This window comes from Melanotaenia boesemani, chromosome 11 (assembly GCF_017639745.1).
Source record: "Melanotaenia boesemani isolate fMelBoe1 chromosome 11, fMelBoe1.pri, whole genome shotgun sequence".
NCBI lineage: Eukaryota > Metazoa > Chordata > Actinopteri > Atheriniformes > Melanotaeniidae > Melanotaenia > Melanotaenia boesemani.
The window spans coordinates 27,787,011-27,811,640 of record NC_055692.1 but is presented as its reverse complement, the minus strand read 5'-3'; the positions used below and the strand labels follow the sequence as shown (position 1 = coordinate 27,811,640).

General features: G+C 42.0%; 1 protein-coding gene across 10 annotated transcripts in view; it reads right to left on the bottom strand.

Moving 5' to 3' along the window:
* Positions 1–24,630, bottom strand: part of fbrsl1 (fibrosin-like 1) — a 270,860-nt gene that overhangs the window by 17,431 nt on the left and 228,799 nt on the right. For all 10 annotated transcript variants that reach the window (XM_042000414.1, XM_042000415.1, XM_042000417.1 and 7 more), the window contains one exon: positions 16,669–16,717. In XM_042000414.1, the coding sequence (XP_041856348.1) occupies positions 16,669–16,717 (49 nt within the window). The remainder of the gene's footprint in view (positions 1–16,668; positions 16,718–24,630) is intronic.

Below are 24,630 nucleotides of genomic sequence, written 5' to 3'. Positions count from 1 at the left end.
ATGATGATTCTAATGGGCTCTAATGGAGGCAGGGAGGTATCAGCTCAGAGCCCTCATTAAAATCCCTCTGAAAGCTTAGACACTAGCACATGAACATATAAATACAACGGTAGACAGATACAGTTTTGAAATATCCAAACATAAGTTGAATCTTCAACATCTTCATTTTAGTAAAGAGCAACTCAAAGTGAGCAACATAAAATAAAACATTCATGCAGTAGTTTCTTTGTTCCAGAGCTGATGGATTTTTTTATGCAATGTTTGTGTTATATAAGAATGAAGAAAAAGGTTTAAATGTTTTCATATAAATACCTACTTTTAAAAACACAGCTGTTCTAGCATCTTTAAAAACAAACAGCTTCTTAAAAAAACTTAACTACTGATATTAAAAATATCTTTACTTTATAGATGGATTGCATGTTTATTAACACTAGAGTGTAAAGTAAAATGCAGTGACAATGAGATGACAGGAACGTTCTTTTGACACATACCACCAAAGGCCTAAATGGAGCGAAATCATTGCTGGTTTTCAACAAGTACAGTCCGTTTGCCTCAGTACCACAATACTTCCAATTTCAGCTTCAACATGTCAGCAAACTGACAAGCTTTCACAGTTTTGTTCTTGGTTTTGTAAGGACATGGAATACACTGTGCCTGCAATCACCTGCTGAGAAAAACAGTATGCAAGCCACAGGCAGTCCTGTGAAACAAATGCCATACGAGTGTGTATAAAAAAACAAAACAAAACAAAAAAAAGTGGTCCTGAAGCCCTGCCTGCAAACCTGAGCAGATGGTGCGAGTGAGTCAAGCAGACTGGAGGGCAGCCCACTGGTGGTGGGGGGTAGAGGCTCCCCTCTCCTGTTAGCTGGGTTAGTGCACTGGGGGAACGGGGACATTCCCGAGGGAGGTGTTGGCAAGCCTGCTCACCAGATGACATCTCATCCCAGTATTGATCTTTTTATAGTTGTTCCTGTGGCCCTGCTTACTCAGGGGAATTGAGCATTGCCCTAGGCGCACGTGCATCAGTTTGCAGTGATATGAGTTTGAGAGTTGGGAGGGGTTGAGAGAGGAGGGACGCAGGGACTGAGGAAGCAGACGGACAAGCTGCTGGGATTTGCTTGTTATGACTGATGTGTCCAGCGGGGAATCTAGGGTGAACACGGTGTCGCTACACAGCTGTTCCTGCTTTCAATATCCTTCACATGTGACCCCGTTTGTCCCTGTGGAACATCTGGAGAGCTGGCACTGATCTGGTCCTATGTGGCATTTATGCCAGATGGTCCAGTTTGGATTGGCTTGGACCAGTCTGAAATTGCTTGCCCCTGAGCTGGACAGGGACTGGTCATAATCCATGAAAGTGTGGCTCCTCCTTGTGACTAAGGTGCCCCTATGCAGCAGCAATACAGACATATAGAGCAAAAACAATTGTATAGATCTACTCTGAAAAGCTGAGTTGCAAAACAAGCCTTGGAAATAATCCACTTTGAAGCATTTTTTTAAAAACACTTTATATCAAACACACACCTGACTACCTGCAAATAGACCCAACGGCCTCATGAATGAAACAAGGGCTCTAGAGAATGTTTGGCCTCAAACTAAAACCTTCAGTAAACTAATACTGGGCATGCAAATTGGTGTGTTATATAAATTACATGCTCACCGCTGACACCAGTGCCAGTGGATACAATAACTAGGAAAACAGAACCTGTATGCAAAAGGCCTTTTCAGATTAGATACGAGAATATGCAAATTCACTACATGACAAGGGGACGTTGTGGGATAAGAGAAGCTTAAGGCCACTGGGTGCTCTCATTTACTAGGCAAACACTGTGGTTCACTCCCTTCGTGGCTTTGCCAAAGTATAAACAGTCAGGGCACTGATAAAAAGACATGAACAGACAGATATTTAAATGAACCAGCATATCTATAGGACGACATCTGAGAATATGCATGGTACTGTATGTGAGAATGCAGCTGCTTTGATGTGTCTTCTGCTGGCTGAAGTTGACAGAATATTCTTCTGCTCTTGATGGTTGAGCTCACAATTATTTTGTTTTTGTACCTCTCTAGACAAGCAATCTGCACAGAGCCAAGCCTTAGCTTATGAGTGAGCGACTGTGGAAGATGGCTATAACAGACAGTGGCAGAAGGGAGGAAACCGCAGTCTTGCCAATCAACACTTCATTGCCGTGAGGTATTCAGTCATAAAAAAGTCAGGGTGATTTCGACAAAATGATTTTGCATGAAAAGAAACAGAAGGGCAGAGCAGTGTTGAATCATTGCACTAATAATAAAATCATAGGAGAAATTTGCAACGGCTTGCTTTCCCACTATTTAATCTGCCTCAAGCATCTCCAAGCTGGTAAAAAGGGGAGCCAAGGCGACATTTTTGGTAATCATTTAAAGATGTTAATGGGGGAGTGGACGAGGGGAAAGCTAGCCAAGCTAGCTGAAGAGTGGGGACAGCTGGCACGTTTCAATTATTTCTCTCTGTCTCTTTCCTGCAGCTCACAAAAGAGTTGATGGCACAAGAATGGGGATGGGTTGTAAGCTGTAACACGTTTACAGTCAAAGCCCAGACATAAATTGAGAACTTAATGTTCATTTCAGAGAGCTGGCTTCTCAAGCCAAGGATGAATCAGTTTTTCCTGTGCATATCAGATCCCAATTCAAACCCCAGCCATATGGTGTGAGACACATATGCCAGTTACCTTCTATGGCACATATGCCATTGTTTAAGAAGGGAGGCAAATAGCATGGAGTGAATCATTAAAATGGAAATACAGAGAATGAAAACTCCCTTCCTGTTATTTGTAATCCAATGGTGCTCCATAAGCAAAGTCAAGCTGTTTTTAACCTGTGTCTATAAAATATGGCAGACAAACAAGAAGCTTTTACTCTCAAACTTGCTTGTTGCTCCATGAGTGACCGTCAGGGCCCATCCCCCTGCCGAGCTTTTTGCAGTGGCGCTATGAGACAGCCATCAGTCTCAGCTTCTAATGACCACAGCTGGGTCGTCTGAGGTCAGTGCCACTGGGCTTCACTAAATAACAGGGTGGACATCTTGGAACTTTCAAGAAAAAAAACTAAAGTCTAATGGCTCCTCTGACACAGCCCACCCTGCCAGCCTGGAATTTGACCTCTTTGACTGTCACTGACCCTCCGCCAGCCCCTGTGACCCTTCTTACTCTGAGGCCCCTGCGGACAGACAGCCAACATGCAGGATAAGGGAGGGCGGGGGGAATCGGGGATTGTGTTGAAAAGAAGAAGAGCCTTCAGCGGTTATTTGTGCATTGCTGCAAGCACTAGCCTTATCATTTCATTAATTAGCGTGACACGCCTGCCTGATGGACTTGAACGCCGCAGCAGCAGCTGTCTCAATTGATTATAGCTGTGGACGTGCTGCTGCAATTATTGAGGTGACTGGAGACAACGCCTGCCACTTCTAATGAAGGACTTAAGCACAGCAGTGGGAGGACAGTGGCAGCCTCCCTGCGTTTCCCATACCTTTAAGACCTTTTCAGCATCCGTCCATGGCCTGCTGTGGAGCTCGGTGTGGGCTGTAGCTCTTGAGCGGCGTGTCAGCTTTACTTAAGCTCGCATAACGCCTGAACATTATCACTTTGGTGCCCCATAGGAAAGCATCCTCTATTAGCCCACCAGCTGGCTTGCAATCCACAGAGGATGGAAGGAACAAAGATAGGAATGAACGAGAGAGGGAGAAAGAATGTGAAAGACAAAGACAGGGAGCTTTTGCCAGGAAGCTTCAAGTCCAAGCAGAAATGGAAGGAGTAAGTGCTCAGCAACGTAAACAGAGGCACTGCTTTCCAGCCTCAATTCATGTATGAACATGCGTAAAGCCCACATGCCTCTAAGTGGATATAATATTATCTTTCAGTGTTGTGCTGATTACTTCACAATGGGATGGAAATGGTTGGGTGAAAATCCTTCAACAAATCTTAAGTGGCATGACAGTAAGCTGAGAGAGCCTGCATGTTTTTCTTTTCCTCCTTCTCCATCTCAATTTTCACCCTCAAAGCTTAAAGCAAAGCAACAATTGGAAGCTGACAGCTCCTTCTATTCACCATACCTCATTGACTGTTTTGACATTTGCAGCCGTTCCAGTTGAGCACAATGAAAGCGGCAGGACACAGATGTTGGCTAACATATTGCATGTCTTTAGGTGTTTTTACAGATAGAGGTTTGTTGGTATGCTGTGGGTGAGACTGAAACCATGCCTGTGCTACTCGCCTGCTTCATGCAGATCCAGCAGCCATTTTCATATGGTCAAATAATAGCCTCAGACAGCCAAAGAGTGCTGAGGCAGCTAGCTTGTCAGTGGATGGTTTTCTAGAGGTGGCCACAATCTCATCGTCAACAACTACCAGAGTCAGATCATCAATCAGCCTCTACATTTTTTGACTTAGTATGATTCCATGATGAAGGATCCTGTTATAACAGACCAAGTCTTCTGGTTCTTTTGCTGATCAAAGCCCAGGTCCACTTATCTAATCATTCAAGAGACTGTCAATGTAGCAACTCTTAATTGTACATTACAGCATGCCACAGGAATCCTACTATAAAATTGAGCATGCTATCAAGCTGATTGCAACCACATCATTAGCAGCCTGCAGCAGAAATACTAAACCAGATTAAAACTATAGTGAAGCTGCATGTTGATGATTTAGTCAATACACAAAAGAGACAAATTCACTGTTGAAAACAAAACTCTTCTATTATTAAATCAAATCATTATGAATGTTCAATTAATTAAATATGACATCTAAATGATCTTTCTAAAGATATCTTTTCACTCTCCCAAACTCCAAGATTTTAATTATCTATGAAAGAAAGCAAATTTCCACATTTCTGAAATCAGAATTAGCAGTTTGCCGTTTTCCAATATCCTTTGCTAGTGCTTCAACTCAGAAAAAAGACCTACCTTGAATTTGGATATTGCCAAGCTCATTTTAGAGTTTTTCTTAAAGATCTTCAACATCATACAAGTTCAGTTTTCCAGACAAGGAGTTCTAATGCAATAAACTAATGTCTCATTGGACTGTTTTTCTGAAGATCCCACTGTGCATCAAAGCACATGGACTTAAGCTTCACATATCTGCCACAAGGGACAAACTGTCCAGTATGTACTCAATAATGTAATCAATGTCTCTTCTATAGGAGGATCCTGCTGCTGAGCTGCTACTGTGGTGCTGCAGGGTAATTAGGCTTACAGATGGAGACCCAGCAGCTGTTGAAGACTAGAGCTGCTATTTTCTCAGCAAACGGTTACATGCCAACGTTTACATGTTCTTAAGAACTGCAAGACTATTTTCAACAGCAGTCAGAGTTTAGAATAAGTGAGAATCTTTTAAAAAATTGCTATCTGTTTTTCTTTTTGTAGCAAAGGGGGTGCTGAAAAATGACATGTCAAAACTGACAACACACTCAGACGACTGAAGTAGAGCAGTTTGAAACAGTTCTTATACAGAACTTAGACAAACACTGTCTGAAAAGCACTCCTTTCCTCTCCTGAACATGCTCCTCAACACCACAGAAAGAGCCACAATTGGACGGTGTATCAAATTAGCAAACATTCTCTGTTCTTTCTTGCACCTCATTCATCATTCTTGATTAGAGGGGAAGAGCATGACTAAGAAGGAGGGATAGAGTGACCCATACTGGAGGAGAAAGAAGCAGAGAGGGGTTACTTAATAAGGCAGGGGAAGGACCAGAGGGCTGGCTACAGATTTGTGTCAAGTGAACTAATGGAGACAAGGCCTGGATCCTGACCTGTGGGGCTGTTGCTAAACTAAACTCACCACCATCTGCTCCAATCTCTTCTAAATCCAAGCTACACTAGCAAACAGACACACAGAGGTAGCATTATCTGAATCTGGCTTTTTTTTAAGTCATGATGGAGCATTAACAGCAGCTTGCACGTCTTTAGGACTGCTATGAGCTGTCGTATTTCACTCTGGTGTTCCAAGTGCAGCAAAAGAAGAATTGATTTGTTTAGAGTGTGAAAGCAGATTGTCAGTTTGGGGAAATGTGTGAAGGTGTGTGTGTGTGTGAGGAGAAGGGGGAGCACAGTGAGCGGAATTGGACTCTGAAACAAGCCAAATCGCTTGCAAGATGAAACAGACTATACCAGGAAAAAACAAAACAAAACAAAACAACCAAACAAGCCAGAGCTCCAGAAAACTGTCAAGCAAGACTCGCTGACAAAAAGCAAAAAACAGAAACTGAGCAAATAAAAAAAAAAAATCTATGTTCAACATATTTTCAGCTGCATATAACAAAAACAGCACTGAAGTAGTTAGAGGAATCAAAATCAAACTGTCGAATGTGTCTCACTGTTTCACGATTCCATGCCAAGGCTGAGGCTCCACACCACATCAAACTCTCTAAATTCTCCTGAAAGCCTCCTCTCTCCTTTTAGAAGTCAGCACTGAGATTATTGTGAGCAACTAAATGGTAAGAGCTGGGAGCTTCACACTTGAGAGTGGGTTTTAAGCACCATAAAGTATCAAGACCCAGATGGTTCATCTTCCCTGAAAGACATGTCCACTCAAGCTCAACTCCAGAGGCACCTGCTACCCGGATTAGGTCAGTGCTGCTACGCTAACCCAGCACACTAATGCAGTGCACCACAGCTGATAAGGTGCCCCAGGCACTTTAGTACTTGCCCCAGACATAACAGTTGATGAGTCAATACCTGTATCATTAGCTGAAAGCAATAGATATACATTGATTTTTTTTTTCTCTTTAAATAGTCAATTTGTTACAGTTTTACTTTAACAGATGGGGTGAAAATTTAGTTGATCCCAACAAAATTTGGTTATGCTATCTAAGTTAAATATTAAATATTAGTCTCAATAAGGTATAGATACAAAAGTAGAAGTTGTAAAAATAATCTTTTATATTTAATCTCTTTTGGAAGAGAAAAAATATAATATAATATAATATAATATAATATAATATAATATAATATAATATAATATAATATAATACTAAGTAATAAATATATACTAAGATAAACATAGGTCATCTATCAGTCAAACCCAGTTCAATATTGCTGCTAGTCCTTTGTGCACTTTTCTCCACGGGTTGTGTGACATTGGAACAATCTCTTCCCAAAGCAAACAGCAGTGAAATCCCAGGCCTGCTGCTCACCCCTCAACACAGCAGCAATAACCTAACAGGCACGGAGGTTGGAGCTGAATGGGGTATTACAGTCAGTCAGAGGCCATTAGGGGCCCAACTGCCAGGGCCCAGTGCAAGGAATTCACCAGTAGCCAAAAACAACTGCCAAACAGATGACCGCTTGCATACTGGAGAAGACCACACTGTGAATGTTCCCCTCTTTTTTTAAACCACTCCTGAAATGGCCAAAATGCATGCCCCTCTGTCTAAGCGAATTACCGCCTGTGTGTTAGACACTGGGACGATTAATGGTGCTTATGCCTGCTAAAATACGCCTCAGCAGTGTGTCGGGTTACATCTTTCACCATGTGTTAAGTTTAAGACTACAAGGAAGCCTCTATCGCAAAATTCTCAAAAGCCAGCACTCTGTCAAACTTACTCCACTAGTCCAAGCCTGAGATATTGGGTAGAGCCGTGGTGGCAGAAATACTGAACAAACAACAGAGGAAGACCACCCATTTAGAAATACTTGGAGTATACTTTATATGGCAGGTTGATACCTCTGTTTCATTTGGGATCTTGTTTCCAGGGTTTGTGTCCTTTCCCCTCTGAATACTCTGGCACATTCTTCAGATACTTGGATGTCCTTTTCTGTCATGGACTCTGAAGCATTTTACATCCGTTCTGTTCCTGGCGACAGCTTTTCCATCTTTATAAGCTTCTGTAAACTGCTTTCCAAAATGTCCAATCCATTACAAGCGTGTTTGTAATATCCATCTAGGCTGACGACTGTCCCCTTGCCAGCGATTGTACATTATCCAAGCATCGTGTTTGGCCACAATCACATACCATCTGGCTTTGTCAATGAGCATTACTGCCTCATCTGCAAACAACACTGGCTCTGAACCTCTCGACATAAATGAGCTTAAAATGCATATAGCGAGGAACTGAGATCTTCAAACAAATGTGGGGTGGGGGTAAGAACAACAGTCTTGCTGGCAGAATGACTGAAGCTGGGAATAAAGGATTAAAAGCAGGAAAACCTGCAAGTGATCACAGGCGTCATGCTTTACATTTCAGGCCTGACAGCAGTGATAAGACACCGGCTGTGTATTCTCATAAGTAAACAATGAAAATGCCTTCCACAATGCAGTTGGCCATGTTTTTATTGCAGGAGGGAAAGGATTAAGATTAGTCAGTAGATGTGATGAGAGCTGGGCCTCTCTAGAGTTATCCTTTCTTTTATTCTTTTTCCGCATAAACATACATAGACACACTCACACACACACACAAACCAAGCGTGGGACCTACATTCATTTTATCCAATCTTACTTGTGTGTCAAGATGATAGTCAGTGCAAGTTGGTCAGTGAACTGCAGCAGCTAAAGCTTATCTGTAAGAGACTGGATACACCAAGAACTGGTTTATGGTGAAACAAACTAGACTGCAGTGGTTTACGACTCAGAGGGGTTGAGCACAGATTGAATGAGAGCTGCTAATAACAGTTGTGATTTTATTTTTGCAATTTTTTTGGCCTATTACCTCCATTAAAATGAATGCTCTCAAATAATATCCCAACTATGTGCAACTTCCAAACTTATAGTTGCAATAATTAGATTTAAATAAATAAAGTATAACTAAATACATAAACTAAGCTGAGTTGTCACCTGTGTCACAGCCATGACAAAAATTTAGCTTGTTTTAAGGATGGCATGCACAACACTGGCAACATAGAATGTGCAGTAGGACAGGTGAATCATGGGTATAAAAAAGGCCCTGTAAGATGGCATTTACCACTTAGCCTGAACAATGAAATGAAAAATAAGAGAGAAGATACTTTTGCACGCAAAGATGCACACAAGTAATAAAATATGATATGCCATGAAATCCTTTACATATGCACAACTGTGCCAGCAAAAAGGCTGGTTATGTTCCTGACATCTGTCCTTATAGCCTTTAGTGATTTTCTAATTGTTCCCTCTCTAGAGCTAAAGCAGAATCCATATTCAGTCAATGACCACAGAGCCACACAATGGACCCTTAACATACAACCTTCAATGTGTTTCCCATTTTCTGTCACAATGCTGATCACCACCCACAGGCTCACTGACAGAGATGACATGGATTGATAGACTGACTGACAGGTGTCAAACCGGCTGACGTGTTATGATTAACAGACACAAGAGAGAAGAGAGAAACACATTTGCAGTTGAACAGGGTTTCTGTTTCAATAATGAAACCCAATGAGTGACAAAATACTCTAAAGGGAACTGAGTTAATATTTCATGCATGCTAGGCTCTTTGCACAGAGCAAGTACGTTTCTAATGGACACAATAGTGCTCTAAATGGGTCACAGAGTGCACTGAGGGTTAGTGTGAAATATTAGCAACGACTTTACAAGCCAGCTAATTATTGTGCATAGAAAATCAAGGCAGCCTTTGAAAACAGGCAGCTTGTAAAAGCTTCAACATTAGTTATTAAATCTTACAAAACCAGACAATTCTTTCCAGTCTGTTTTTAAAGGGACATTGTGTGAGAATTACAGCCATCTAACGTTGGAATTGTGTATCGCATTCTAGCTTCTCACTTTCTCAAACACGTATTGCAACAATGGTAGCTGCTGTGTCTCAAAAAGCCTCGACAACACAGATAAAAGCATGTCATCTGATAGTTAACTGAGCGTTCACTCTGTTACACACAAAGAATTCTCAAGTTGAACGTTAACTTTATTCACTGCCGCCATATTCATAACAACGCAGAGTGCCTACTTCCATCCTCTTCACAATACCAGTATACATGTGTGACCACAGAAACAAATACAGGAACATGTATTAACCAGTAACACAATTACTGTATTTCAAACTTAACGCACTCAGGTGACGAAGTTCCCTCTGGATCATAATTTGTCAGGGGGAAACATCTGGTACACGGAAATTCACTATCAGATATCGTTCCTTTGTGTTTGGAAGGTGGAATGGTTCTCACAGGAGGATCTTGATGGGGAAACTGGCCTCAACACGGCACCGGCTTTTTGTCACAGTAAAAGGCAGCTTATAAAGCCTTCCCACCGGCTTTCGGTCTGGTTTTATCGCGACTGAAAGCCAGCGTTTACCGTAACTATAAAAGTGACTGAAACCATGTAAACATACACTTCTGTACAAATGAGGCTGGTGTATTTGAGTAGGATCTACTGTTGTGCTTTCCACGGTAACAAGCAGCACCTGCTAAAATAACCAAATGAAAAAAGTTAGCTTTAGGCTAATTAAGGCAGTACCGTTGATTAACTTGTTAAGGAGAAAGTTGTCAACTTCAACATCCCTTTTAAAATCTTTCTCCTTCTTGAGCTCCTTCTACCCGGAGATGGCTAGTTCCCTTTTTTGCTTTTTTGGCAACGGTGAAGCAGCTCTCGTGATGCTGCAGCATATGCATGCTTCTGCATTTTTGTGAATAACAATTTAACAGATTTTTCAACTTGCTGGGTTAGTAAGCCGCTCTCGCTTATCTTCTCCTCCAACGCCTCAAACATTGTAAACTGGCTTGCAGAGAAAATGTGTAGTTGGTGGTATTTGTCCCTTGCCGGTGGCTGTAGTTTTAAGATGACAGACCGTCATGGTGCTTCCTTACTGGCTTACCCATCATATGTATAAACAAATCCAAAATTCTTCTCTCACAAGAATGTGTCCGATTATTATCGTAGGTCTTAATACACCAATGATAACACATATATACGTGTACACATTGATTTTGGCCAGTAAACAGAAAATATTACACAATGTCCCTTTAAGGTATCATACCACAAAGGAGTAGGGGGTAATGTGGGTTGGTCCCTTTGACTACCTGCCACTCTACATAAATAGTACATGACAAGGTAATTGTAATTTAAAAAGCTATAAATATTGAAGAAGAATTAAAATAATTTATGGAACACTGCAGTGTGACAAGATGTGTGTGAGTTCATGTGAGTGTGGGAGCATTTTGTCTCCTTTCGCTCCTCTTTTGCAGCGTATGTTGAAGGATGGGCAGAAGCGGTGCAAGCTGGGAATTCTGTAATTGCTTTTTCTGTCCCTGAAGCAGGCCTTCCTGCTTTAAATCAAAAAAGGCAATCTCTGTCAGTAATGGCTCAATTAATAATTAAACACGTGTCTTATCTCCACTGAGCTCCCCCTATTTATTTTCATCTTTCTGACAGGGATGACTGCACAAACAGCATTAGCACCATCAATAAAGGGAGCTTAATATCAGCCCTTTTCTCTAAAAACAAATCACTCAGCTCATAAGTTGTCTTATGGCTGTGAACAGTAATAACTGTCAGATTGATGAAGAAACAAGTTATGTTTTGGTTTTCTCAATTCCTTCTGAATATTTTGTTGGCTGGCCCATCTGCCTTCTGTATTCTGCGAGGAGTTTGTACCTGTTCAATATTTAAAACAAATCAGGAAAAACATGAGCTGCTGTTCAGGCTCATTAACAAGTGTTGTGTAGTTAGTAGCGAAGGTGATGTTTTGTTTTATGCATCAAGAACTGCCATCCTTTTTAAAATGTGGCTGTCACATATGACCGGTCAAGCTTCAAAACACCAGGTCTTGAGCTAAGAGCTATGTCAGTACGGGAACACTGGCCACAGTGAGTTTTCTACTGGTAGAAGTAAATACGTCACGTCTGTCCCTCCCAACCCCCAGATCTTTAGCGGAATTGAATAAAGGCAATTAAATATGTTTTCCATGTAAACCTCAATTCGGAATTACTTTTTCCATGTTAATGCGAAGGAGAATACTTTAATTCTGAATTATTTAATTCTGAATAATTAATTCCAAATTAAAAAACCCCATGTAACCGTGGCCACAGGTCTTTCTGATGAAGATAACATGTACCTTCTGGAATGTGCCAAACAAATCTAAACACCTTCTCAAAGCTGAGTTTCACCAGGCTTAGATTTCCCATTAGTGACTGCTAATTGGACTGTGTAAAAGCATGTATGCCTCTTTTGTCTTTCAATGTCTTGTCTCACCTCCAGTCGTGAGGTCTGCCCACATGCCAGCCGGTGATACTGTTCAGCTACCTCCAACTATATCCTGATTCAAAAGCGCCGAAAAGCTGATTAGTTGTTCAGAGGGTCAACTTCCATTCATTATTTAATGGGCGAGTGGCTACAAACAGTCAGACTGGCCACTGAGGTTAGTGATACATTACGCTGACCTGGCCAGAGGTGAACTACTCAGCTGGCTACAAACATGCTTTCTCATCTACTTCACTATGCCTGAGCTGCCCTCAATCCCCTGTCACCTGACCTTACTGCTCTCTCTACAATCACCATCTTTCCTCACTTCCCTGGCTTTAAGAATCCAGCAGGTGAATCTGTTTCATTTTTGTGTTGGAGGAGCAGCCCTGGAGCCCTGGCCAGCCTAAGTAATGGAGGAGGAGGAGGAGGTAAAGGAGACCACAGACCTTTTATTGACATGCAGCTAACAGCAGCGGTGGAACAAAGGCCACTCAGCACCTATTGAAAGAGCAGGCCTGCAGACAGGGTGGTTGATTAGTGATTCGACACAGGGACCCTGGACTGTGTAGCACATAATGAGAGCTTAGGGAGTGAGCCATGAGCTGATGGGGGGTGGAGGTACAGTGGAGGCAGTCTAAGGACAGAAGAGGGGAGAGGCGGGGTTCTACCATAAGGAATTGATTTCCCACAAAAGCAGATGGGTATACGAGTAAAAAGGTTCCAAAGGAGGGAAAAAAACGAAAAGAAAAAAACAAGTGTATGGGCAGATTCTAAATCCTTAAGCTACAGCATTGGTAATGTGTTTATATATAAACAGTTGGGGATAAGCCCTAAATCCACTGCCAAGCTAAATGGTTTATGGTTTTTTTTGTTTATTTGTTTACTTTGATGTCAATTAAGCAAATTGGTCCAACATCCCCAATTAACATGAGGTCTTGAGAGAGAGAATTTTGCATTTATGTCCAAAAGCTTCTCTCCCTAAATGCAACAGGAAGCTCACCTTTACCTTTCTTGTGACCTCAGAGAGATGTTAACAGTGTCAGATGTGCATGATGGCAGATGTGTGTGCTTTCTTTCCTCCTCTCTGTCTGCACGCTCTCCTCTTCCTTTGTTCCACTGGTCTAATCCAGTATGTGTGGGCCGGTAAGTTTAATGGAAACAATTTATTAAGTCCGGCTTAAAATGCCATCTGCAGCTAAGCCTCCCAAAGCCGCTAAGCTCCTAGTTTCGCCCTGGAGCTTGCTGTGTTCACGCTTACTGTAATGCTCTGTTTAAAATGAGCACAACGGGTCAAAATTAATCAGGATTACAAGGGCACAAATCCACTTCAGAAATGGCTTTTCTACCAATCTTTCCCCTGCTATCCCAAGATGCCTTGGGTTTTTCTGGTGGAAGGCACACTTCATGGGTTTACCATCATGCTATGGAAAGTTTCAATGTGCTAAGACAACATGACCTCAGACAGTACAAGGCACCGTAAAATATGGTGAATATACTATGCCTATTGCTCTACAATCCACAAATGCAACATTCAACACAGTCAGCGCAGATTCCTAAATGCTCTTGTAGGATATTTCTAGCTGCTGACAGCTAGGTGATAACTCCGTACCACTTCCATAGGCCAAGCAATGTCAAAAGAGGACCTGCCAGTAAAATGTTTATCTGTGCTCTGTGGAGGTGCCCAGTATGCTCAGCAGCTACATTTAGTTTCTCATTTGCCTTCCAGCAAGTGACAACACTAAACTCTGACCTGCAATTCAATAAGAGTAGCCCTAAGTGGAGTACAAATCTGTGCAACGCTTTTACTTAAACATGCCATCCTCCAGGAAATCAATAATTTGCAGGAGGTTTAAGACAGGAAATAAGCAAAAACCAATAACTGTTAGATAATGCTTGCCCTCTGCTGTACCATCCTACATCATAACCACCAACACAGACAGACATTCGGCAGAACCCATACTAGCACTTGGATAAAAACACCCAAAAGCGAATTACACAGTGAGTGCAGTGCTATTACAGATACCATTAGCATGTGCTATTATCATTACTACTGGTTTGCATGAATAACAGGTTGTCAACACACTAGCAATGTTGAGATGATGAAAAGTAAATATGAGAGAAAGAAGGCAAGGGTGTCTGGGTTTTGCCCAAAACCCTGTTCTGTATGCATAATTACAGTGCTCTGCCATCACTGATTACAATGTTGGTCGTTTCTCTTCTCTATGAACCCTGAACCGTTTCATTAACATGACAGTCTGTGGGCCTGTGTACAATTTGGATGTAACCTTAACTGTTTGTACCCATAGTTGCTCACCAAAAATCAAGCTGAAAAGCAGCAGAATGTTTTAAACAAAAGGAAGAGGTAAAAGTAAAAGAAATGCTCATTATCTAGTGAATTGTAAAAGCCAAACATCATCTTGGCATTGCATATTTATGTGTATCATAATGTTTGTGTTTCTGTGTGTGTGAGTGTTTGCATCTGTCTGAAAGTCTACCAGCTAACAGCTCGACAGGCCTGGTGATCAGAGGAAAGAGGGTTTTTCATCAGTCCCACAGGACTGTGAGTGAGGCCGGTAATGGGACACATATGCTGTGTTGCTGCATTCTAAACCAGAGGAAAACAGCCTGTGGGCTTCTCTGTATTACACACACACTATCCACACAGAAAAAAACAGTCTAGGCCATAAACAAACACTGTCCTAGAATCTATTACAGCCCTAAACAACAACATTGGAATGTGAGATGAGTGCTGGCTTGCCACTCTGCAGATGACTTCTTTCTCATTGTCACCAAATCACTCCATCAAACTGCAGATGTCTGTGCTGCCTCAGCCTCTCTAACCCCTAATTCTAATCTGGTGGCCTTCTACTACATCACCCAAACAAGATCTGCTTGATCTGTGTGATAATCAGGAGAGACTTTGATTGGATTGTCTGGATGTAATTCCAGGAACCTAATCCTCTACCCTGCTTGCACATTAGTAAGATCCAGCAATGCATTCCTTCACCCGCTATAATGGAGGGGATTTTGCATAAGTGTTGAAGACATTGCTTGTGTGTGTGAGCTAGTGCTAGGTTTTTAGGGCATGGGTGTCTACTTGTATGCAGCCATGTTCTGAACAACCATGCTGGGAGAATAAATCAAGACTCTGACAGCTGATAACAGAAGCAGTTCTGCAGCCTGGTAATAAATAGATGGGGTCAGGTGCGGCAGTTGTTGACTAAACCATGAGATTCAGGAGGTCTTTGTGACTGTGAATGCTGGTTTTACAATACTTGTGGTCACAGGTCATCTACATCACACAGTTAGCATGCTTGGTTTATCTCCTTCTTGTCAGCAAAGCTTTTCCCTACAACACATTTGTTTGACGTTGAGAAAAAATACATATATAAGACTGGATGTTTTAATGTAGTGATAAATAAAATGAGCTACATTAAAACCCATAACGTGGTTGTCAGAGATTAGATAAACCATTACAACCAAGATGAAAAAACAAACAAACAAACAAACAAAAAAAAATCAGCTACATGTTTTTAAGCTGAGCTTGGCATTTTCCCTGCAAATTGCTAAAAAGGTAACCAAAGCAACATATATCTATTTAACATCCCAGATTGCACCATCAAAATTGTTTCTAGTTGAGGCATGTTGATTCATTTGATGAGTCCGTAGACATTGCCAGGTCACCTGCCCCAGCACCACCTGCCTGAAAAAAACCTTACTCCTTTGGCTGAAAGTTACAGTGAGCAGATCAACCTCCCTCTCCCTCAGCTTGTGCTAATGGGCCTCCTTCCTGGTTGATACCCAGAGGGGACATGGTCTGCATGATGCTATGTGTCACAAATAGAATGATTGTGCCTCTTCCCTCCTCCCTCCTTCTTGCATCCACAGCTTGACACCTTTACCCCTACTTTGACCTGCCAAGCATTTTTACATGTAGTAATTATTCAGGTGCAGCCAACAGTCTGTGTGGCATCCATGACAAGACAAATATCAACAAATGCTTGTCACTAAATGCACACAAATGCATTAAATCATGTGGAACCATGTATTATCATACAGTAAAAAAAGCAAAGATGTTTATAATCCACATATGTGCACATGTGACTGCACAGTTTGAGTTTGTGTTGTCTGGGGAGCTGACAAAGCTCTTTCTCCGTCTTTCCTTTGGCATCCATTATGGTCCAGGCCTGCTGTCAGATAGCTTGTATTGCCTGAGGGGAAGTTCCCATTTGTGGGAGCATGTGGCAGGGAGGCTTTAAATCCCTTCTAATGAACCAATATGTAGGAGGGCTAAGCCTTTGGCGGGGTCGTCCAAGAAACGCCACTATGCACCCAGGGAAAAATGAATGCACATGTAGTCACCAGACCTTGTTTATGTCTGTCGACATATAAATCTGAATGGGAGCTGTAGGATTAGAGTGAGAGAGAATTGCACTCATTTACAAAATCCAGTCGCTGTTCTGTGTATGAATAAAGAAGGAAATACTGAAGCTGAAAACAGAAGGAAAACAGATCTTGCTCTTACCTTTGGGTGTGGTAGGGGAAAAGAGCTTCTCTGATCCTACATCAGATACCTGGAAAAACAAGAAGGCACACCTTAAGTTGATATGTTTGCTTAGCTGAATCAGTGATACACTACAGTCAATCCTATTTAAATAGTATCACATAAAATTCAAGGTAATTTGTCAAAACTAACCCAAGCATTGGCACATATTTTGTCTGCCTTGTAAAAGGCTTATTCAGCCACAAATGTGGTCACAAGCCCTTGGAGGTAAAGTTCAGCTCTCACATGCAGCATTACACAATCAATCAACAGTCTGCAATCAGCCACAGAGAGGAGCTCCTCCTGAGCCAGACAGTCCCTGTCTAGCTTTTCCTGTTGAAGTAACATTAGGTGGCACTGTTGGGCCACCTGAAAACCCTCAGAAGACATGCTGTCAAGGACAGAGGAAGCTTGTAAGATGGCTATGCAGCATTACAGTACAAAGGCTTATGAAAACACTGTCGGTAAGAAATTGCAGTGTACACTACAGTTATTTCCAAAGAAACTGTATAGATCTTGGACAATATATGATTGTACTCTAAAAACTAAGTCTTCATTAAAAAAAATCAATATCATTTAACTGTCAGAGGTGGCTAATGATTGATGGAGAGCAGCAAAAACCTGGACTAGAATCATAAGGTGGTTAAGTATAAATATGAAGGAGAAAGACATAACTATGAAGCGATAGAGGAGACTTCTACACTATAAATTGAAAATTACTTAGCTCTCTGCTTTATATGGATGTGTAAATGCTTTATCTACTAGATAAAAAAACAACATATATTAAAAAAAAAGCATGCTCTTTGAGCATGTGGGAAAGACCATAACCAAAATGCAAGAAATCCATGTGTGCTCATAAGATTATATCAACAATGACAATTCTCCTCAGCCTGTAATATAGAGGCTTTGTCTGAAGCCACAATTTCCCTTCGCTTTAGCTCCTCTCATCTGTGGACTTGTAAAAATCTGCACGAGCTGAACATATGTTCCACCCAACGGGCCCGAGTGTCCTTAACTGCCATGCTTGTATTTCATGCTGCACAAAGGGAGCATATGTAAAGAATGAACAGTGAATCTGAGTGAGTACAAGAGAGACAGAAAGAGAAAGCAAATGATTTAGTAAACACAGATGGCTGTCCTTGGCATCCCTGTTAGTTTCTTCACAAGTGTTTTGAGGACATCCTCTTCTCTCCAAGACCTCCCAATTTCTCCTTCACTGCCACTGTGTTGCTGTTCTGTACATCTGTGCTTTATATCTTGTCTCAGTGTTAACCATAACAGAGCTCAAGGAAAGCATAGATTAGCTAACTAATTTCTTCTACCAACACACAGGTCACATATAAACACAAAACCATCTTAATAAAAGACCCAAAAGTGGATGTAAACTGTTGTTTTACACAGAAATACTAACTCCTGTCAAGTTCTACAGCATTTACGCTGTGAGGAAACTCAATGGTGGTGAAACAAAATATGAATGAACCAACTGATCTTAGCTTCTAATGACATGCCAGCTGTAACAGACTTAGCATTTAGGCTTAAATCAACAAGGTATTTAAGTTATCTGTTGCTAAAGCAGTAACAACCACAGCAGTTACAAGATTGATAAACAACAATATAAAATGAAAGACTTTCAAGGTGGTGCGCTCAAGGTAGTTCAAAAACCAATAGCAAATGCTGTAGAGTAAGACGAGGTCAATAACTCTTTAGACTCAATAGTGGACTTTTTAAAGGAAAGCAAACACTCAGCTGAACAGAAAAAAATCCTGTTTCCTTGTCTAGTAGACAAAGTAAAAGACTATAGAGGAAAGACAGAGTGTTGTGCATTGCCCTCTTTCAGTCTCCCAGAACCAGGGCGCCAGGCTACAACACAGGCTCTTTGTTAGCTTTGCACAACATTAAACGCTCCAGTACCAAGTCTCAGCACTGCAACGGCACAACTTCAGCCTTGAATCATGGCCCCACGGGCCCAGAAGAAAAATATGAGCTCAGAATGAAATGAAGCTTGTCAAATGGACACGGGAGCTAGCTCAGGGTCCTGCTTAGAGTGGCACGGGGTCACAGAACCAAAAAGACAGGGTAAGTAATGCTATAACTCACTGTAACAGATAAAACAGTTGTTATGACCAGAGCGGTTATCCAGAGAGCAAGACAGACATAACATGTTCCAGAGAAAGAGAACAGAAAACCTGTGTTTACCATGTGCCAAGATGACCTAGATCTCCTTATTCCTATTTTGGCCATCTTCAGTGTGCAATGAGCTGTTTTATATTATAAATGTATTCCAAGTAACATCAGCAACCAATATTTAGGCTTTAATACTGTGTTTTGCACCTGCCAAGTCTGTGTGAGTCAGTCACATAATCCACAATTACAAGGCTGGCTTGCAAAAGCACTTATTGAAAAGGCATGTCAAAGCAGAGCCCTGATTTGGGTAGCTGTTGTTTTTGTAGAACTTTCTGGGTTTTGTTGGTCAAGTTGACATTTTTTCACTGGGCTGTGCTGCTGGCAGTCTTTGCCGCCTGTGGTTGTGGTGTGCAGAGGTCATGTATAACAAATTCTTCACACTCTCTTTGTTGAGGCAACCCCGGCTGCCATTAAAAACAGAGAGAGAAAGATGAGACAGAGGGGAAATATATATAGAGAGAAACAGAAAGACAATGAAAAAAAAGGAGCAAAGGCCCAGTTTTCCAAAGGAAACAGGGAAATTTAACCATTTAAAAAAATAATGGGGGAAATTTAAACCACATTGCCTGGGAGCCAAAAGCCCTTGGAGCGGGCCGCAGGAAGCCTGACCTTTGTGAGGGCCGTCTGCTATTTGAGCCTGGGGCTTCAGGGGCCTGGCCTCCTCTCTGGAGGGCCGTCAGCAGGCCTCAGCTTTCCTTCCCTATTCTATTCATTAGCCATGCTTTATGATTCAGCTTCCTCTGAGCCACACAAGAGCTCCCTTAGGAAAGAGACTGCTGGATAGAGGAAGAAAAAAGGGAGTGAGACTGAAGGAGGGGGAAAAAGAAAGAAGGAGGTCACAGGGCCCAGCCGGAGCTCAGCTCTCAGCAGCTGTGAAATCCTCCTGTTTCCTCGGCAGGCGTAAAAAGAAATGGGGGGGAGAAAGAAAAAGAGTGAGTCCAGGGAGGGAGCTGGGCCAGTAAACCCACCATCAGACTGCTAACTCCCTAAAGCGCCACATGCAGAGCCATAATTCCCAGATTTAGGGAATGCCAAATTACAAATTACACTGCTGTTTGTTTTAAAAAGTCCACAATTTCCCTGAACACCAATGACTTATTGGCTGCATAAATCTCCAGATGATAGCTGAGCCGCAGAGGGCGAGTGGAGAGGCAGAAAACATTGCTTGCAGTAAGTGAGACATTTACTGCCAGGCCAAATGCATTTGCTTTTTCAGCAAAGGAGCAAGCAGAAAATCTTTGAAAATTCTTCATGCCCACATTGTTTTTACTTGACAACACAGCAAGCTAATTAATTTTGAGAATCTGAGACAAACATGATTGCATTCTTTTAGTGTTAAAGCGCTGCCACGCTTCATTTTTGCAGAAAGGACCACCAAAGCTAGGCAATGCAGATCCAAAGAGGCAGGGCAGTATAATCAACTGAATGACCTTGAGGCATACATTTATGAAAAGCATTGATCAGTTAAGGCTGTGATTTCACTGAGACATGAAGGTCAGTAATTACCCAGATTCAATTAACCTCATTTAGTAAAGACTGCTGAGAGACCAGTTTCTCTCCCCACAACCCACCACACAGCGGTCCCTCTATGCTTTATATCAAATGATCCCCAGGCCTTCAATCTACCTTTGATCCGAGACCGCCTATTGCATGGCCTGCATATGATGTGGGCAGATTGACTCCTAGAAAGAAATCTTGCAGGCAGAGGCTGGGTAAACCCAGACTAAATACAAGCAGATTCTTGACACATCACTCCTCCCATCCCTGTAAAAGGAGGTACAGCCATTCGCTTCCCCGGTATAATTTTTAAACAAGCTGGCAGTGCTATCACAACAGCTGTGGTGTGAAAACAAAGAAACCTGTTAGTAGGCTATGTTGGGGGCTCATGAATGTAAAGACTATAATTACAGTTAGGGTCTGAGTCATCTGCCACATGCTATATTCTTGACATACTGTTGTAGGACAAGTGGTAAGGTGGCCAGTCTTGTCTGGTATATAACATAAACTGAATGTGAAACAACAAGTTTTTAAAATGACATTTTTTCTCACATGAAAAGGCAACTATTGTAAAATGACTGGCAGCTCTACAACAAAACCAATTTGATGGGCAGAACAAAAGATGTTCCCTTAAAGAAAGGCACAGGAAACAAGCACAACACATTTTTTTCACGATTCCCTGCCTGTCCACTGCAGATGAGATAGTCAAATGTTTTGGCTTGATGGCCCAATCTGTGACAAAGTAACTATGTTTTGTATCTGTATTAATGCTATATAACATGGTACAACATATTTACTTAAAAACATGTAAGAAAAAAAATGAGAGTGAGAAAGAGAGTAAAGGAAGTGGTCATGGGGCAATGTTTTGGCATGTACAATCGGGCTCTTAATTACCCAGGTTGAACCTGTCTTTCCATGCCTCCTACCTTCTAGCACAAACACTTACACCCATGCATGCACACACCCACACAGTAATAATTTGCTTCTCTGCTTGGTGTTTCATCACTGTACACCTTCCTCCTTTATTGCCCTCTCCAAATTTATGATGCACTATCATCTAAAATTCTGCATCTCCTTTCTTTTCAGAGTACTGAAATGCAATTGGAAACTAAAGGTGACGTAGCATTTGTAGTCAGATCCCTGAAGATGTGACAGGAGCTTTCAGAGAAAATCAGGTCAGCAGAGTCAGTGACCTCTTTTTAATCCCTCCCTTTAATTTGAAAGCATTTTCTGATTTTCTTCATCTACTGACTGTTTCTTTTTGTTTAAATAATCCTTGGTGAGATAATGTGTGATCTTACACATAAATTGTTTCATTTGTTAATTTTATTTCCTTATCTTGTATTGTTTGCACAGCAACAAGATCGTGGTGCATGAGTAAAGGCCTCGATCAACACCTAGCCAGCATCCTCAACTGCTGTCACCTTTTCTCCCCAGACATCTGCTAATACTCATTTTTGCAATAAATGCTGTATTAGACATGCACAGTGGGCCTACAGCTCCCAGGCTGCAATGGGAGACACCAAATTAATTATCTACCCAGCATTTGTCCTCACACCGTTCCAGAAACTTAACGACCTCCCGAGCAGTCGTTTATTATAAGTCACAGCAGTGTTATACATTCCCAGGGAACAGGCATCATCTACCTTACTTTCAATTCCCACCTTCCACTTTCTCTGCAGCCTCCACAGCCTGCTTGTCAGAACAGGTGTGGGCCAGCAAGACTGCAAACCCCCAGCAAGCATGATGAGATATATGGCGAAGAGAGAGGATGCATCCCACGCAACTGTCAACCGGCAGATACTTGCCTCAACTGGAGCATCATTAAGATGATAATGAATTCCATGGTGACTGTGTAGAATGGAGTGGTCTCCCTTTGCACGCTTGCAAAACACACAAACCTCTTCATACTTTGCCCCAAGTGCCAATTCCAAAGGTACATATAAATGTGTATGTGTGTATGATGGAGCACCAAGCCTGTAAACTCCTGTTCCCGCTCCCCCTAGCAACAGACGCAAGGAAATGAATGCCGATAGAAGAGCAGGGGAGGGGGCTTGAGCTTTGTGTAAAATATTACCCTTTGTCTCGCTTACTGCGCCCCGAACCATCACTCCTCCCTCCCTTCCTTCCAAGGCTGCACAGCAGTTGCTAGCCCTTATCATGGCTGCCTGTCAGTTTAGTATACAAATTAGCAGCCTATCAGGGGAATGCAGGGGCCGGTTTCATCGGTAGGGAGAAGGGCAGAGGCACGCATTGCATTAAGTCTCTCGCTGCTGCAGACAGAGAGGGTCACAAATCAACACCGCAGCAGGCCCACAGCCAGCACTAACCAGATAAGGAGAAATGAAGGAAAAAGGACGAGATATATTTCACTAGAGAGGATCCAGACCTGCTCAAACTCCCTGCAAGAGGCCAGATTGAAGAATGTAGGTGGAGTATAAGGACTGATGAGGTCACAAATCAGTCTGACAGAACAAGAAAAAGAGAGAGATGAAAAACAGGTATGAAATAAAAAGTAGAAAAATTTAAATTCTGAAAGGGCCATTAGTTGATTAACAACTACATTTTGCTGCATATTAGCACTAGCACACCCCCAATTTCTCCTCCCAAGTGAACCTGTGGATGTTAAAACCAGTAGAAATATAACATCTGCTAAGGGCTCTCATTAAGTGGCATAATGCAATGAGGCACACTCTATATTGCAGCAATAAAAGCTGACAGACAAATCATCTCTACCATTGCAATCCATTTAACTCAATTAATGAAATGCTAGATCTAAACTCAGTGGTTTAAAAGCATGTGCAATACTTCTCATTGGTTGGTTTAAGTCCTGCTTCAAACAATGCATATGAAAGATGGAGAAATACAAGGGTTTCAAGCAACTTAGGATTGGTCTTTTCAGCAAAGCAAAGCTGACTGTAAAAAGGGGTGCGTCCTCCTTCTCTTATTAATATCGCAATGTATGCCAGCAGTGATAAGGACCTCAGGTAATCTCCCAGTGGAATCAGGGGGCTGTTCATCATTACTCCTCGGTCCTGATATAGATCTGAGCACCGATGGCCTCGCTCAGCTCTCCAGGCTTCTCGCCAGCAGAGATGGCAGATAGCCCTTTAAGACACGGCTCACTGCTTCCTCATTGGCCGGCCAACAGCCACAACCAAATCCCAGGTCCCCCTGGGGCAGTGTGAGAAGGTATGATAGGACAGGACACGGAAACTCACTCTCCCCATATCCACATTATGCTTTTGTTGTAAAGCCTTTACACTATTGTCAGCGTGGGTGGTGGGAAGTAAAAAAAGCCTTTTCTGGATGTTATTGTCTGAGAGGCAGGATAACAGACAAGCGGATTATTTCAAAGAACAGCTTTCTCTGGAGCTCTCACAATGCAGCACCATTGTTGCTTAGGAGAGGATCCTGGAGGAGATATTAATAAAATTCCTAGTCAGAGCCTTTGCTGCATTCAAGTTGCGTTCTAACAGAGAGATACACATTATTCTGACTGGCCCGCTGTGACATAATCACCCTGCAGAGAGCTGCAGGCAAGCTTGGTAGGCAAACCACCTCTCACTGCAGCTTGTTAAGAGAAAGGTGGCTTTAAGCATTGCTCAATAAAAACTCCTATTGAACTTGTTTTTTTTTCAGTCCATCTGAACAATGTCTAGGTGAGTCACAGCCTACCTCAGGCTACACAAGTTACATTTTCCCTTCTTCTTCTCTCTCAAGATTCCATTGTGCTTTTGACTTGGATGAATTTGCTAAAAGGAAAAAAAAAAAAAAAAAAAAAAAAGAAACAAAACAAACTCGGCAGAATCTTAAATAATGCAAAGCTGTGACCCTTTCCTTTGCTTCAACCCACACATGGTGATTTTTTTTCTGCAGCAAAAGACAGCACAGAAAAAGAAGAAAAGGCAGAGCTGGCACAACATGAAAATATGTGGTAGGCATTGGTTTGCTCCTCTGGGCACGGACACCTTTAATGAGAGGAAAAAATGTGCAGCAAGAGGCAGATCTCACCCGTACAATGCCAGTGATTTTGAGTAAAATGAATCACCTCCCCTCTAACACAAATAAATATTGTTCTAATACCAATGGGAGTTTAATGCTGACTCTGGGCTAGGAAAACTATGGGGGATCCAAGCTGAAAATTCCAGCCTCCATACTCTAAACCAGTCTTTTTGCATCCCACATTCTCCTAATCTCAACACCATGCGCCGAAAAGATGTCTGTGACCCCTAACCTTTCAGGTTGGCTGGCTGCTGAGCT